The following is a 16128-nucleotide window of genomic DNA, read 5'->3' on the forward strand; positions in this document are numbered from 1 at the left end:
CTCGTAGGTTTTAGAAGGAACGCGCGCTCCCGCTACCCATACCATGTTCATGCAGCAGGGGGCGCTGTGATACTTTGTATGCCGCACCTGCGCGTAAAGTCAACCACAACGTGTGTTCATTAATGTGTGTGTGCGCGAGTGTGTCTAGGAGGACCGCTCTGGGTCTGGAGACTGAACATGGAGGATGAGGAGGTTGCCGAAAGCTGGGAGGAAGCTGCGGACAGCGGGGTGAGGAAGAATTGCCATAGCTGTGTTTTTACAAGGTCATGAATTGTATCCAAACAGGCTATAGTGCTAGCCTGCCGACCATTTAATACATGAGTGGTATGGGCTGTCGCCTAGTTTAGCCAACAACAGGCCCGGCTATGGGTCAGTGTGATTGCTGGAATGTTATGAAACGATTGAGTTCCATGGAATGTTTCTTTCGTACGTTTGAAATTAAAGTTTCGCTTCTATTAATCAGTATACACTATGGTAGGGGCTTAACTAAATTATTAACTAAATTGTGATATTTACAACTATACACCTTATGCAATGTTCTATCTAAATGGAATGTTCCATGGAACGGTTCGTTACAGAGATTAGTCGTACCCCTGGCCCAAGACAGTGTTAGCAAAAGGCCACGCAAATTGAGAAGGCAATAGGTGAAAAAACGTTTTTATAGTAGATTTCTAGACGTGTGTTTGCCTTCAAATCTTACTTTGATTCTCGTAATGGGGTATGGGTGTGTTAATTACACATAAAGAAGCATAAAGCATAAATGCAAGTAGGCTATGTATCCCGTCAGGTCACGTGTCACTAATCCCTAGAACGAAAGACGTTTATAACGTCTCGTGATAAAAGACAAGTTTCAGGTGTGTAGGCCTACATTTTAACTTTGTAAATGTTAATTTCATAATTATCTTAATGAAAAGAAGCCCCCAAACGATAGTAATAGCCTAATTTAAGAACGTGAAACCTTCGTTTCCAGTGTGTTTTAGAACATTCCATAACTGGGACGTTCCATTCAATTCCACCAATACGTTTTTTGCCTGCAGTGTGTACGAGGTCTAGCCACGGTCTGTAGAGTTATTCAATATAATAAATCCATATGTACAGAGATTATATTTTTCATTAATTTAGATAATGAAATATTGATTTTTTTAGAATATGAGTCCTTGAACACGACCGACAGATACATTGTAGAAACCAAGTGCTGTTTTATGTGGACATGTTATGGGGTGCATTTACTCCCTTGTTTACACTGTAGTTGGTGGCTCACTCTTTGATTGAATGCCCAGTAGTAGTGTGAACAAATAAAATATTCTTATGCTAGTGGCAATAACTTCTTTATTGCAGGAAATAGAGAGAAGAATTGAGGCAAAGCTGAAAATAAGCCAGAAAGCCAAGTAAGTGAAACCATCCATTAATTAAACGACAAAATGGCAATAAAGGCAATATATTTCTAATGGCAATTTGTTTATCACAGAATTAAAATGTTTAAATCAACTCTGTCCTTTCTTATCTCAGGAAATCCATCTTTGGTTCAGGTAGCTCCCCTATACGGACTGCCATGGTTATACAGGACGACTCTCAGCCTGCAGCCCCCCCACCTCAAATCCGAATTTTGAAGCGTCCCACAAGTAACGGTTCCTTAGGGTCGTCTGCGTCCTCCAACCGCCCCACCCAGCAGGTTAAGTCCCTGGCCCAGCGGGAGGCAGAGTATGCAGAGGCCCGCAGGAGGATCCTGGGTAGTGCCAGCTCTGAAGAAATGCCTCAGGATAAACCCGGCCAAGACAGGTTAGACATACACACATTCTCAGGATTCAGTAGTACGATACTGGAATTGCTGATTATAACAATGGTATTATTATGGTATACAGATCAGTCAAATAGTAGGGATATTACAAACACATGATTTAGCGATGTACTTTGCACTTCTTTCCCCATCAGACCAGTGCGTGCACAACCACCATCAGAACCTGTTCGTCCAAACAATCAAGTAATCCGCCAGCCAATGGGCCCAGACGGCACCTCAGGCTTCCGCCACTGCAGATAGAGGGTAGAGGGGAGAGGGGGATTCATTGTCTTTCCAAAGGGGCATGGGATGCGGAGGATAAAGATGGAGAGAGCGTAGTGCATGAAGCGCAATTTAGAGTGGTGGGATGAAATTAATAAGTTGGGATGGTGATATGTTGGCAATGGAGCCATGGCGACTGAATGAGATGAAGTATCCCTCCCACTCCTTTCTGCTGTCTGTTGGCATGCCTTTTGCCCTCTGCCCTGTCTCCAGCCTATGTGGAGGGTTGCAGGGAGATGGCAGAGTGGAGCTGAGGGTCAGATCTCCGCTCTGTTCCACACTGTGACCAGGGCATTGCTTCAGGACTCCACACACTGTGATGTCTCTCATGATGCACACAGAGTTGCCCCGGGGCCCCTCTCTACTGCCCCTCACCCCGGCTGAGGACTAGGGCCATGTGCTTGCCCCCTTCCATGGAATGCAAATAAACACTGAATCTGTGGGACTTGGAAATGTGAAAGTAAAAAAATGAACATGTTCCCTGACGGTGGAGGTGGGCCTCTTGAAGAGGGGAGTGACAAGGTGCCACTAGGTGTTTGCATGTTCAAGCAATACATTTCAAATCAACATGTAGGCCTAAGCCCTGGCTTTTCTAGATAGACTGCCCAAATGTCTGTGCTGTATGTTTATATTTGTCTGTGTACTGTTTTTAAATTCTTTTTTTCCCTTTTTATTTATGATTTTATTATTTTTTCTCATCTTTTTTTAATTGGACAGAAACTGTATGGTAAAGTTGAAAGGTTATCGTACAACTCTTATTTTTCTTTTATTGCATATCTACTTATGTTCATGTTTAAAAAATGATAGAAGAAAAACAAATTCAGGTAGAATAAGTAAGTGAGTCTGAATGTTTTGTAGCATCTTTCACAGGTAGTCATTAAAAGTAGAAGCCATTGGGGGGGAAAAAGATAAGTAGTGAGAAATAGTTAAAATGGGCATAAAGGGCAAAATGGTATCATGTACACATTTCTAAACTGTGTGGCCTTGCTGCTTCATAAGCAGAGAGAAAGTCAAGTAAGAAAGAATGAGAGGAGCCACAGATATACTGTAAGAAGCATACTGGTACAGTAGGTAGGCCAAAGTGTTCTTTTAATTCTGGGTTGTCACAGGAAGCCATTGGCTGAAGAAGCTTTAAAGTGGCACCTCTGTTATGTCTTTCATTATGTGTTCCTCTAGTGTTGCCTTACTTTAGGTGGACAGCACAAAGTCTTGTACAGTATAGTTAGAAAGAAAGCGACAGAACAATGAGTTGAGTGAGATAGAGATTAACAATTTGTTCTTGATTGTTAGGTGGCAATATTTCTGTTTAGAAGAGTGCCAAAGTTGAAATAAACCCAATTTTGTCCAGCAGATGACCATATAAATAGGGGACACTAGTTCTTAATCTATCTGACATATAATCAACATTTTGTAAATTATATGACAAGAAACTCAATCTTGGCTGTTTTAAATCATAAATGTGTTGAGACTTAAACGCCTTAAATTATCTATTTGATTTATTTTTTGACCCCACAGTTAACAAGGCACCTCAGGTTAATGCTCTTGGATGCTGTGTTTTTTTAAACTGTGTTTTTTTTTTTTATTTACCTCCCCTGACACTCTTTAACCTGTTGTAGCAATGTCCGTTGTACACAGAGGCAGACGCAGCGTTTGGGTTAAAGGAACAACTTTCCCGTTTATTCATAAAGTTCGGTGGTTCGACTTTTCAGTCTCTGAGCACACTCGGCGACTTTCCAGTCGCCCTTTCTCTCTACTCCGCTCTCAGCTCTCCTCGCCTGTCTCGCCGTTTCCAGCTCAGCTCCCTTACTGAAATGGCAGAAGCACACCCATCTTAAACATTCGCCGGCGAGACTTAATTCGCAGCAGGTGTGCAACAAAAGTCTCGCCGACACAACCCCGGCCACGGTCCTGTAGCTCCCTCTACAGGCCGAACGCTGCATGTCCCCCCACATACCCCCACCGCCCGACACAGGCCGGGGACCCGACGGCCGACGACCTACTCCCCCCCCCCTGCCCGGGAGAGGAAGTCTGCCACGACCATCTGCGCCCCCGGTCTGTGCACGACGGAAAAGTTGAAGGGCTGCAACGCGAGGTACCACCGGGTGATCCTCGCGTTTACATCCTTCATGCGGTGGAGCCACTGGAGGGGGGCATGGTCGGAGTAGAGGGTGAAGGCGCGACCCAGCAGGTAGTAGCGGAGGGTGCCGACCGCCCACTTGATGGCCAGGCACTCCTTCTCCACGGTGCTGTACCGGCCCTCTCTCTCCGACAGCTTACGGCTCAGGTACAGCACCGGCCGGTCGGCCCCCTCCACGCGCTGGGTCAGCACTGCTCCCAGCCCTCTATCCGACGCGTCCGTCTGTAGGGAGAAAGGGAGGTTAAAATCAGGCGCATACAGGACCGTTTCTCCACAAAGAGCCCCCTTAAGGGCCTCGAACGACCCCTGGCACTGGCCCGACCATTGGACCGGATCCGGGGCCCCCTTCCGGGTGAGGTCCGTCAAGGGACTGGCCAGCTCTGAAAACCCCGGTACGAACTGGCGGTAATATCCCGCCAGCCCCAGGAAGGCCCTCACCTCCTTCTTTGTCTTGGGCCGGGGAGAGGCGGCGATAGCCGCAGTCTTTTCAATCTGCGGTCGCACCTCCCCCCGTCCCAAGTGGTACCCCAGATACCGGATCTCCCTCCGCCCGATCACGCACTTTTTCGGGTTGGCCGTTAGCCCCGCCTGCCTCAGGGACCGCAGAACAGCAGCCACCCTCCGCACATGCTGCGGCCAGGTGTCACTGTGGACGACAATGTCGTCTAGGTAGGCCGCAGCATAGGCGGCGTGCGGCCGCAGAATACGGTCCATGAGGCGCTGAAAAGTGGCTGGGGCTCCGAACAACCCGAAAGGGAGCACGGTGAACTGGAATAACCCGAGCGGAGTGGAGAATGCCGTTTTCTCCCGGGACACCGGCGAGAGTGGAATCTGCCAGTATCCCTTCGTGCAATCCAATGTCGTGAAGTACCTGGCCGTACCAAGCCGGTCCAAGAGCTCGTCGACCCGGGGCATCGGATAGGCATCGAACTTGGAGACCGCATTAACCCGTCTATAATCCACACAGAACCGTATAGTCCCATCTGGCTTGTTGACAAGCACGATGGGGCTACACCAATCACTGCGGGACTCCTCGACCACACCCAGCTCCAGCATGGCTTCCAACTCCCGGCACACAACGTCTCGTTTGTGCACCGGCAACCTATAGGGACGCGTGCGCACCGTTAAACCCGGCTGCGTTTCTATATGGTGGTCGATGAGCGTAGTCCGACCGGGCAGGGGAGAGAACACGTCGGCGAACTTAAGCTGCAAATCTGCAACGTCCGCGGCCTGGCTAGCAGAGAGATGGGTATCAATATCGACCGGAGTGCTACCTTTCGATTTTGGGACTTCCGGACCGAACTCCTCTCTCTCTGGAACTATCGTAGCCAGAGCAACAGTGACCACGTCGTTCCATTTTTTTAGGAGATTGACGTGATACACCTGCAAGCTATCCCCCCGGTCCGAGCGTATAACCTCATAATCCACGTCCCCCATGCGACGTGTGACCACAAACGGCCCTTGCCACTTCGCGAGTAATTTCGTGCTGGAGGTGGGTAACAGTACGAGCACCTTGTCTCCCGGTGTAAACTCTCGTAGGGTAGCCCCCCTGTCATACAGGCGTTTCTGACGCTCCTGGGCTTGCAGCAAATGCTCACGTGAGATAGCCCCTAGGGCGTGGAGCTTTGTGCGCAAGTCGAGGACGTACTGGATCTCATTCTTACTGTCGCTAGACCCTTCCTCCCAATTTTCTTTAAACAGGTCTAGGACACCCCGGGGCTTACGGCCGTAGAGTAATTCAAACGGGGAAAACCCGGTGGAAGCTTGGGGAACTTCCCGCACCGCAAACAACAGGGGATCTAGCCATTTATGCCAATTCCGACTATCCTCGTGGACAAACTTCCGGATCATTGACTTCAAGGTCCGATTGAACCGCTCACAAAGGCCGTCCGTGGCCGGGTGGTAAACACTGGTTCGAATCGCCTTGATGTTCAGCAAGCCATACAGTTCCTTGAGGGTGCGTGACATAAAATTAGTGCCCTGATCGGTGAGAATCTCTTTCGGGATTCCCACGCGGGAGATGACTTGAAACAATGCTTGCGCTACACTCCTGGCAGAGGTATTGCGCAGAGGTATTGCCTCGGGGTATCGGGTGGCGTAATCTATCAAGACCAACACAAATCGATAACCCTGTGTGCTCCGCTCAAATGGCCCGATAATATCCATCGCAATGCGGTCGAAGGGGTTCTCGACCAATGGTAAGGGCCGCAAGGGGGCCCGTGGGATGGCCGGGGGATTTACCAACTGACATTCCCGACAGGATGCGCACCACCTACGCACCTCTGCCCGAATCCCCGGCCAATAAAATCGAGCCATTATACGGTGCAGTGTTTTGTCATACCCTAGATGGCCCGCCATGGGGTTGAAATGAGCCGCCTGGAAGACCATTTCGCGGCGGCTGCGGGGAACCAGCAACTGGGTTACCTCCTCCTGACTATGTGAGTCACGACTTACTCGGTATAACCTGTCGCTGATAATCGCGAAATAGGGGTGGGCGCGCACTGTGTCTGGCCGTATCAAAGTACCATCAATTGCTATCACTTGGTCAAAGGCTGATCTGAGGGTCTCATCACGAGACTGCTCGAGGGGGAAGTCGCCTAGCAGCGGATAGTTCGGCGAGGAAGTCTCGGGGTGAGGCGCCCCCGCCGGCTCCGGCTCCCCGGCAGTGTCGCGAGGCGCCGCCTCGGCACAGAGCACATTACACGCCACACACCTCCCTAGCTGTCGTGCACGCATCCCGGTAGCCCTCTTTACCGCTTGAGGAAACCCCTCCCAATCCACACCTAGAATCAGGGGATGCGTGAGGCGTGGGCTAACCGCCGCCTGTACCCTATGGTTTCTCCCCTCAAAATGAATTTCGATAGCGACCAGCGGATATTCGTGAATGTCCCCATGCACACACCTCACCCGCACCCTCGATGCCTTCAACAGTGCCCCCGGTCGAACCAGGCGCTCCTGGATCATGGACTGCATACAGCCCGAATCCAAGAACGCCTGGTGCGTATCACGTTGTATCCTTACCGGAATACGATACGCCGCTCCTGGTCCGGGGGGAGGGCCCGGTATGTCGCCGATGCGGACGACCTGCCCCACGTCCATCGCCCGACACTCGGCCTGCACGTGGCCCGGCCGTCCGCACCGCCAACACACCCCCCCTGTCGCTCGCGGTTCTCTCTGCGGGGCCGGGGCTGGTTCCGGATCGGCGCGCTCCTGCCATCTCGTTCTCGGGGCGGGCGCCGGCCTCCCTCCTTCTGCTCCCCCGGCTCCTCCTGGGCGTTGTCCCCCCCCCCCTTGCCGCGGGGCCGGGGTTGGTCGTTGTGGCCCTCGCGGTGGGAGGGAGAGATGGTCCTCCGCCAGACCCACGGCGGTCTTTAGGTCCTGGGGGCGGTGGTACTGGACCCAGGCGGCGGTGCGGGCCGGGAGCCCCGCGAGGAACTGCTCCAATACCACCCGGTTCCCGACCTCCACCGCCGAGTTGTTCTCGGGGTCCAGCCACCGCCATGCGCTGTCCCCCAGCCGCTGGGCGAAGGCGAAGGGCCGGCACCCCTCCTCCATGGTCATGGCCCGGAACCGGCGTCGGTGTTCCTCCGGTGTCAGGCCCAGGCGGTCCCGAATCGCCCGGGCCAGGGACGGGTAATCCCGTTGGGCGGCCGCCGGCAAACTGTGGGCCGCGAGCTGCGCCTCCCCTGACAGGAGGGGCAGCAGATGGTAGGCCCACTCTCGGTCCGGCCACCCCGAGATCCTCGCCGTCCCCTCGAACACCGCGAGGAACGCCTCTGGGTCGTCCAGGTCCCCCATCTTCTGCAGCTGGACCTTAGGGGGACCTGGTGCCGCTCCGGTCCCCGGCGCCGGCCCGCCGGCCCCGCCCGCGAGCCTCGCCGCCGTCAGCTCCGTTAGAGTCGCCTGCTGGGTCTGCTGCAGGGCTGACTGTTGCTCTAACACGAGCGTTATCCTCGCGATTGCCGCTGCTAGCGCGTCCATCAAGTCCTCTGTGTCCCAGGTTGGGCGCCAATGTATCAATGTCCGTTGTACACAGAGGCAGACGCAGCGTTTGGGTTAAAGGAACAACTTTCCCGTTTATTCATAAAGTTCGGTGGTTCGACTTTTCAGTCTCTGAGCACACTCGGCGACTTTCCAGTCGCCCTTTCTCTCTACTCCGCTCTCAGCTCTCCTCGCCTGTCTCGCCGTTTCCAGCTCAGCTCCCTTACTGAAATGGCAGAAGCACACCCATCTTAAACATTCGCCGGCGAGACTTAATTCGCAGCAGGTGTGCAACAAAAGTCTCGCCGACACAACCCCGGCCACGGTCCTGTAGCTCCCTCTACAGGCCGAACGCTGCATGTCCCCCCACACCTGTCTTCTGTGATTTGGCCAGCCTCGGGGACCTCAGGAAATGTGGTTTTGTGGGTGCCTCTCCTCTCAGGGGGTACTGAAGGAAGGTTTTAATGCTGGAGTGGCCAAGCTTAGTCTTGGGTCTGCCCAAACATTTTATCCCAGAGATGAAGTGAATGACTGGAGTAGTTGTAGATGTAAAAATAGTCACATCACCTCTTCTTATTTGGAGTGTATGGATCAGTGGAGGCTGATGGAGATAGAAATGGGAGGATCATTCCTCATTCCATTCCATGCATTACAATGAGCCCGTCCTCCGATTTCTGCCTCCACCAGCCTTACCTGGTATGGGCAGAAGCCATGTTACATCCTTGCTGGTGAAGGGTACTCTTAAATGCATCCTTTTGGGGGGGATCACTTATCTCAAAGGACTAATGTAATAGCTATATGGTGAGGACATCCAAGAGAATTGTTGAAACCACTGAGTTGTTTCCATGCCTTTCTAGTCCAGAAAAATCAATGATCAGCATGAGCAAGGAAAGAACTAAAGGAATCACTTTAAGAATATTTATTTAGACCTGGAAGATTGTTATTTGCTAATAAAGTTAGTCTGCTCAGCTCCAATAACTCCCAGCCACAGAGATGACAGTGAAGACTTGAGATAATATACATTCTGTCTTTGTTGGAAACATGAGAAGAATCAGCCTGTAAAGATTTTTTTAAATGCCCTTTAATAAGACAACAAAAACATTGCAAAGTGAAAAATAAAATCTCCAATATTTTTGTTTTGTGTACAGCATTTTATTTTTCTATTTTGTAAAATGGGATTTTTGTTCATCCACCTAATGATATTCAAAATTTACCTCAGAGGTCAAAACATAGATATTATGATAATGTCTATGAATATGACAATTCTTTGAACAACTATAATGTATGTGACAACTGAAATATGGGAAATGTTTTCAATGTAAAATATAAAAGCTTCCCGTAACCACTGTTCTCAATTATGGGCAGAGCCCTGTGGGTCCTTTGTGTGCTTTTGAAAGTTCTTAATGTACAAAATTCTACATTTTGTTTTGCTTTTTTTCCACAGTAAATGCTTGAAATGAATTAAATTATTACAGCAGGAACACCTCCATTTATAAATGTATGACTAACATTCATCCCCTTTGTCTTGTCAGAATGTTATAGTTTGACAGAGATTCGTGCCATGAGATTTACCCCCTCATTGTGTGCAGGTATTTCATAGAGGTTGATTGTCTCGAAACCCACAATAAGCTGCATTGACACAGCTACATCTTGTTCCTACATGAGCATGATCTCTGATTTCTGTGTGTCTGTTATCATCCTAATGTGTGTCGTCATGGATATTTCTCATATAATTGTACACTTACCTGTCATTTGTTGTCTAGTGCTGTAACACTCTAACTCCATGTCTGTCTTGGATGTATTTTTTCTCTGTTCCTCTGTGTTCTGTTTACCGGTATCTATTTCCCAATAAACGTGTTAAAGTATGAGGCTAGAGAATGTACATTGTGGAATTAGAGCATATCAAATGACACTACGGCCTTTGGTTTGAATCCATTACAGGTAGCAGGAGATTTTTAATTGATTAATGAACAATATGGAACAATACAGATAAGAGTACACAGTCTGGTGCATCACACTTAACATACATACATAAATGACAAGTTCTATTAAACTTTAGCAACTTTTTCTCGTTTTCTATTTGTATAATGGAATAAGGACTAACAATCTAAATGTTTTAATGTTTGGCTCTTGCAAACCTTTATGACGTAGCTTATCCAATATTTGTTGTTTTCTCAATCACCATATTGTATCTTTTCTTTTGTCATGTTTTATATTCTCCAAATATCCAGTTTATTTTTTTTATTGTGAGCTACATTTGTCTACATTTCAGGTCATTTCCTTTCCAAATGAGAACAACCCTACAGGGAATACATAAGAACCATACAGCTCTGCTGGGAGAAAACCTACTATAAGCACCAGGTAAGAACGCCAGTCTCAAAAGTAACAAAATAGTAAGTGAGTGAACATAAAGCTAATCAATCAATCAAGAGGGAGTTATTAACCTAATTCGTGGTCCTCTGTGGCTCAGTTCGTAGAGCATGGCGTTAACAACGCTTAGGTGTGGGTTTGATTCCTGCTTGGACCATACATACTGAAATGTATGCACTGCAATGTAAGTCGCTTTGGATAAAAGCGTCAGTTAAATTGCATATATTATTATTATTTCATCTATAGCTGCTCATTGCAGAAGATCCTAATGCAGCTCATGGTATCTTAAATGCAGGACAGGGTGGCACCTCATGTCCCCATTGAGGACATGAAGCACAGGCTCACCTCACAGGCAGGTATGGGCTTCAGTGTGATGTGAGTCTCTAGTTAGCATTATCCTTATATACCCATTTGGTACAAATATGAGTCATTCTTAGAGCAGTTAGGATGATTGCCTTTCTAGTATCTTCAGGTTTAAGACAGAAATGACTTAAGGCAGGGATCTCTGCATTGCTGAGCTGGTAAGAGGGCCATAACATAAGCCACAGTTATCAGATGTTGAGCACATTAGCTGTTGAGCTCATTAGTCAGTCTACAGTCTACACGGTATCTGAACCTGTTGAATTGACACATTGTGTTCCCCGGGTGTGTGTGTGTGTGTGTGTGTGTGTGTGTGTGTGGTGGGGTCTTATAACAATTGTAATACAATAAATTCAAATGTCATTGATGTTTCAGTGCTGTTATCTCAGACCTCATTCACACACAGGTTTCTACAACCCTTGTACAGCACAAGAGATCTGTAAGTTTCTGTGTGTACAAGAACTACGTCTCTTTTCGGGTCGCTCTTGCGCACAGGTTTCAAGCTGAGCACTCACCTGAAGCATTATGAGATGGAGAGGGAACTGCGACAGGATGGATTTTTTTTAGTGCAGCTGATCCAACGGTGACAGCCCATCCACACAGCTACTGCATGGACTTCCACCCTCTCCTCGCTTAACCTGTGATTTCTGCATGCAGGACCAACAAAATGTAAACAATGGGGAAAATGCATTTCAAATTCAAAGATTTCAATGACCTATCTGTTGTGCTCCAGGAATTACTGTACATTCCATAATTGTCTATGAACATGTCAGCAAAAACATAAACAAACCAGAAAAAAGGCCTTATTGATTTTTATGATGAAGTATGTGTTGCTCTACTCTCATAAAACTATTTAGGAGTCATATTCATATTAATCATATAATGAGTATATTTATTTTTTTGTCATTCCTACAAAAAGCTTTAAATTAAATCTAATCATAAAATCTTTAAATTAAATGTGTCACTTGTTACAATTGTCTACCAGTTGTGCTTAATGCAAGTCTACAGTATATACACATTCCATTGTTCCTTTCTATAGTGTTTCTAGTCTCTAAAGCTGTTGCATGTATTTGTTGTCCCCCCCAACCATACACACACACACACACACACACACACACACACACACACACACAGTGATGATACCAAATATATTGATTTCATTATGTGATCATTATTGTCTAATGGTGAGTCACTCTCGTCAGCAAAAAGAGTACATCCTCAGTTGATCATCCGCACCAAGGGAGGCGCTCTGACGCCTGGCTGGCTATCCAGAGCAGGTGTTCTGTTCCCTTTCTGGCTCGCTTCTTCTCATCTGCCCCCTCGGAGGTTCTGAAGTGAGCAAACTAGCTAGAAGTTGTATCTGTCAAAATGGCAGAAGACAGCAGTTACGAATCAGTTGTCTGTGTAAAGCCAGAGGTTCATGTGTACAAGATTCCGCCCCGTGCCACCAACCGTGGATATCGGTAGGTTGTTAGTTATGCTTCGCACTTTTTTAATAAACTTTTTCCAGGAATGACACATTTATGCAGAATGACAACTTGTGGCGCTGGGAGTATCCAGGAAGACAATGAAGGTTGTTGGCCTTATAGTTTCACTACGACTAGTTAGACTAGTTTTAATGAAGAGCAGTTACATGTTATGGTGGTGTAAAAAGTGCAGGCATTCAGGGAAGCAACTACAACTAGCGGCGGTGGTGGTGGCGGCGGCTAGCTTACTGGTAGGGTTACATAATGTTGCGGAGTATAGTCTCCAAAAATCGATCATGTGACAAAAGTATTACGCAATACAGTACATCTTGCTACCATTGGAAACTATAAGTTGTGACTTACAGTACTAAGAATGTATAGCTTTGTCAATGAGCTTGTGAACTATAGAAAATGTTGCCCATATGAGTCCGATATGTATGTATAGGTTTCTCTATGTTCTCTAGGGCTGCTGACTGGAAGCTAGATGAGCCTGCATGGACTGGCAGGATGAAAATCATCTCTCAGGGCAAGCTGGTCTTTATCAAGTTAGAGGACAAAAACTCAGGTAACCACTCAAGCAGTTAGTCACCTATTACTAGTGCAAAAGATCAATGTTATTGTCTTAACTATGGCAAAGGGGAATGGAATGGTGGTATGGCACAGCCTGCTCTCTGTATAATCACCCTATCGATTCATAGTGATATTCAGTTTTATAATAATTGCAACATTTTATAACCAAATGCAATATTTTATTTATCAGGAGAACTGTTTGCCAAAGCCCCAGTGGAGCAATATCCTGGACTTGCTGTAGAGGCAGTCACTGATTCCAGCAGATATTTTGTGGTTCGGATACAGGATGACAATGGTAAGACACTGTCGAACAGAAAGACATGAAAAACAGTCAATCATTATGCTGATATATATGCTATATTACTTGTTACTTGCAGACATTATTTGAAAGAAAACTGGTATATCAAATGTTCACTGCGGCATGCCAGTCACATACTCTTCATGTGTCCTTTGTGTCACTTTATGTTTATAAAGGACGTCATGCATTTATCGGTCTGGGGTTTGCTGATCGTGGAGACTCCTTCGACTTCAATGTGGCTTTACAAGACCACTTTAAGTGAGCCAGTCTCTCTTACCTGACTTTCTTTTGGCGTGGGCATCAACATTCATTTTTAGTGGGGATTGTGAACGATACACAAAATACAGTCCAGTTTCCTTTCAGTCTATACATTTGTCTCTGTGCCTTATTCTCCTGCAGGTGGGTGAAACAGGAAGGTGAGTTGGCAAAACAGGAAGCTTGTCAGAGCACAGCACCCAAACTGGACCTGGGCTTTAAAGATGGCCAGACTATCAAGATCAGCATTGGGGTGAGTATTAGGCGTTAAAGATGCAGAAGAGAATAGGAATAAGATGGCATTTAAGACAGTCCTGTCTTTGTCTCAGAAAGTCCCTGTCTTTGTCTCAGAACATTAAGAAGAAGGATGCAGCTGCTGCCAAGGGACGGCCCATGGGTAGTGGCCTTCTCCCTCCTCCACCGGGGGCCAAGGGTGGTGCCTTTCTACCTCCACTGGAAATCCAGCAATCAGCTTCACCTCCACCTACCCAATCGAATACAGGTAATTTCATCAGTGCCATTTATAGAGATCGGCTATAATATAAGCCAAACTGACAACACAGCATTGCACATTTAGGCAACTTTTTTCTTACCTTCCTGCATTCATTGACAGTTTAGGTGGCTGTTGTCACTCTGGTGTTGATGTTCAACTATCTAATTGCTATGTTTCACCTCATTCCCTTCAGCCTCTCTCTTAGATTTTTCATCCCCAGGTTTTGAGTCCCCGGCCTCTGCTGCCCAACCCACCAATGACATGTGGGGAGACTTCACAGCTGCTGGTTCCAGGTCAGTCCTAACAGAGCTAACAGTTACTTGACAGTCATTATGTGTGTCATAATCCATCCAACAAACATTTGTTTTTTTTTGTTGTTTTTTTTGTCTTTCTCACTCATCATTATCCTCATCATTGTTTCTCCATCTCCCCCTCTCCGCAGCTCCAGTCAAGAAACTGTCCAATCAGGATGGGTGCAGTTTTAGCTGACACACACACACACACACACACACACACACACACACACTCAGGCTCCTTACATTCCTTAGACAGATTGATTGTGATAAAGGAAATTAGAGGTGGGGAAAATCTATCATCAAAGGTAGCATGCTCGTCCATAAAGTTGTACTAAGTAGACTGGCCAGTTGCTTCACCTAGTTGATGATACATTACATACCCACACTACTCCATATTCAGATGTATAGATTCAAACTGTCTCAAAGCCAATCATCAACAAGCACACCCTTTTGAAACACATACAATGTTACAATTTTTAATACTTTTACTATGCAGTCCGAAGTGATCCCTCATTTTGTAGTTGATCAAGTATCGATAACCATGAAATCTGTAATCATTCTTGTTGTTATGCTGGGGTGGCTTGCCTTAATAACTATTTTCTCCCAGTGAATTAGATGGGCATAGCTGAAGTTATTGATACCTCTATCTCTGTCACTCTGACCAGGTGAAAATGTTCATTCCGTATTTGACACACCTTGAGGTGGAGGTCCCCTTATCATCTGTGTGTCCAAACCTCTCACTTTTCTTTTCACTTCGACACTAATCTTGATCAAGACTCTCTTTCTGCTTTCCCCCTCTCTACTTAGACCTTTTGCCACCACTGGTGCTCTCTGTTTTCATGCTCCAGATATTTCTGCCAACCGGGCCCAGCACCATTTATCATCTCAATATTATTCTTTTTTGATTAGGTGTATAATTAAATGATTTTATGCTTGATTTTTCCTTTTATCAAAGAGGTTAAACATGTGTTGTTCTTTTGTTTGTTTCTATGTTTTCTGTTCAAGAATAATTTGTTTCACCTAGATTTTGAGAATATGAAGGATATTGTGTTTTCTTCCCCCACAACATTGGGAGTTGACACTGGATTGGGAGTTGACACAGTATGTGTTCCAATTATGTGTTCACTGCTCTTGGGTCTCTTTATAGTTGTCTTCGGATCAAACCATTGTCTTAATGAGTATGGGCGGTTGGGAGAAAAGAAACTATCTGTGTTTTTGAGGTTACCTTGTTCCTTGTGTAGAATTCTGAGGTGTGACTTGTGTGTGATGTGTTTGTCTTTATATTTTGATTGTTTACATACCATAAGCATAAATATTCACCCCTTTTGTGTATTTCATAAGTTTGCCCTGATACATTTGTGATCCTTTATTTACCGTATAGTGCCTTTCAGCAAATGGATGGAATTATTGACGTTTTGGCTAATTTGCAATGAACATTTGCCCCAAGTGCCTTTTACCCAAAGCACCTGTATAAAATGTAAAGCAACACTTTCTTGTAAATAGACTGTTTGTTATTCATTTGTCTGCCTCCTTTTTCTGTTTGTATAGTCAGGATAGTATTGGAACAGTTTAGGCTATGATTGTAGTATAACAGGTAGTTGACTTGAATAAAGAGACAGGAGGTGTGTGCATGAGGCCATGGTCTCCATGGCTCTTGTGTTTGTTTGGGTGATATGCCTATGATAAACATAGGTCTTTCCACAATCGTTTTGCCTCAGTGCACCAAAGCAGAACGATTGCCCATGTTATTTTACACCAGAATGTATATGATCTTAAAGTTTCAAAAAAGTGACGGGACAAAAACTTCTGAGAAAAGGCCACCGGAGTAAAGGTATTTCCCCTC

At 46.5% G+C, this 16128-nt stretch overlaps 2 protein-coding genes across 5 annotated transcripts; both read left to right on the plus strand.

Annotated features, from left to right (window-relative positions):
* The first annotated feature begins 131 nt into the window (after positions 1-131).
* On the plus strand, positions 132-11696 carry LOC310803622 (SUZ RNA-binding domain-containing-like). Of its 3 annotated transcripts, none has more exons than XM_083668474.1 (5): positions 132-228; positions 1339-1388; positions 1510-1779; positions 10450-10538; positions 11314-11696. In XM_083668474.1, the coding sequence occupies exons 1-4, from the start codon at positions 178-180 to the stop codon at positions 10529-10531; spliced, it is 453 nt and encodes a 150-aa protein (XP_083524600.1). In that variant the 5' UTR covers positions 132-177; the 3' UTR covers positions 10532-10538; positions 11314-11696. The 3 variants fall into 3 exon arrangements, with proteins under 3 accessions (XP_083524600.1, XP_083524599.1, XP_083524598.1); XM_083668473.1 differs by having other exon boundaries at positions 11403-11696; XM_083668472.1 differs by lacking the exons at positions 10450-10538; positions 11314-11696 and adding an exon at positions 1933-2070.
* A 515-nt stretch (positions 11697-12211) lies between these two features.
* necap2 (NECAP endocytosis associated 2) lies at positions 12212-15805 on the plus strand. Of its 2 annotated transcripts, none has more exons than XM_083668462.1 (8): positions 12212-12370; positions 12838-12938; positions 13134-13238; positions 13418-13499; positions 13641-13749; positions 13848-13998; positions 14183-14282; positions 14432-15805. In XM_083668462.1, the coding sequence occupies exons 1-8, from the start codon at positions 12276-12278 to the stop codon at positions 14472-14474; spliced, it is 786 nt and encodes a 261-aa protein (XP_083524588.1). In that variant the 5' UTR covers positions 12212-12275; the 3' UTR covers positions 14475-15805. The 2 variants fall into 2 exon arrangements, with proteins under 2 accessions (XP_083524588.1, XP_083524589.1); XM_083668463.1 differs by having other exon boundaries at positions 14195-14282.
* The last annotated feature ends 323 nt before the right edge of the window (positions 15806-16128 follow it).

Source organism: Argentina silus (assembly GCF_951799395.1).
Source record: "Argentina silus genome assembly, chromosome: 4".
Lineage (NCBI taxonomy): Eukaryota > Metazoa > Chordata > Actinopteri > Argentiniformes > Argentinidae > Argentina > Argentina silus.

Coding starts and splice junctions, on each gene's coding strand:
- LOC310803622 (XM_083668472.1), top strand. CDS start 178: ATGGAGGATGAGGAGGTTGCCGAAAGCTGGGAGGAAGCTGCGGACAGC. Junction 229..1,338: donor AGGAAGCTGCGGACAGCGGG/GTGAGGAAGAAT, acceptor TCTTTATTGCAG/GAAATAGAGAGAAGAATTGA. Junction 1,389..1,509: donor AAAATAAGCCAGAAAGCCAA/GTAAGTGAAACC, acceptor TTCTTATCTCAG/GAAATCCATCTTTGGTTCAG.
- necap2 (XM_083668462.1), top strand. CDS start 12,276: ATGGCAGAAGACAGCAGTTACGAATCAGTTGTCTGTGTAAAGCCAGAG. Junction 12,939..13,133: donor GTTAGAGGACAAAAACTCAG/GTAACCACTCAA, acceptor TTTATTTATCAG/GAGAACTGTTTGCCAAAGCC. Junction 14,283..14,431: donor TTCACAGCTGCTGGTTCCAG/GTCAGTCCTAAC, acceptor CCCTCTCCGCAG/CTCCAGTCAAGAAACTGTCC.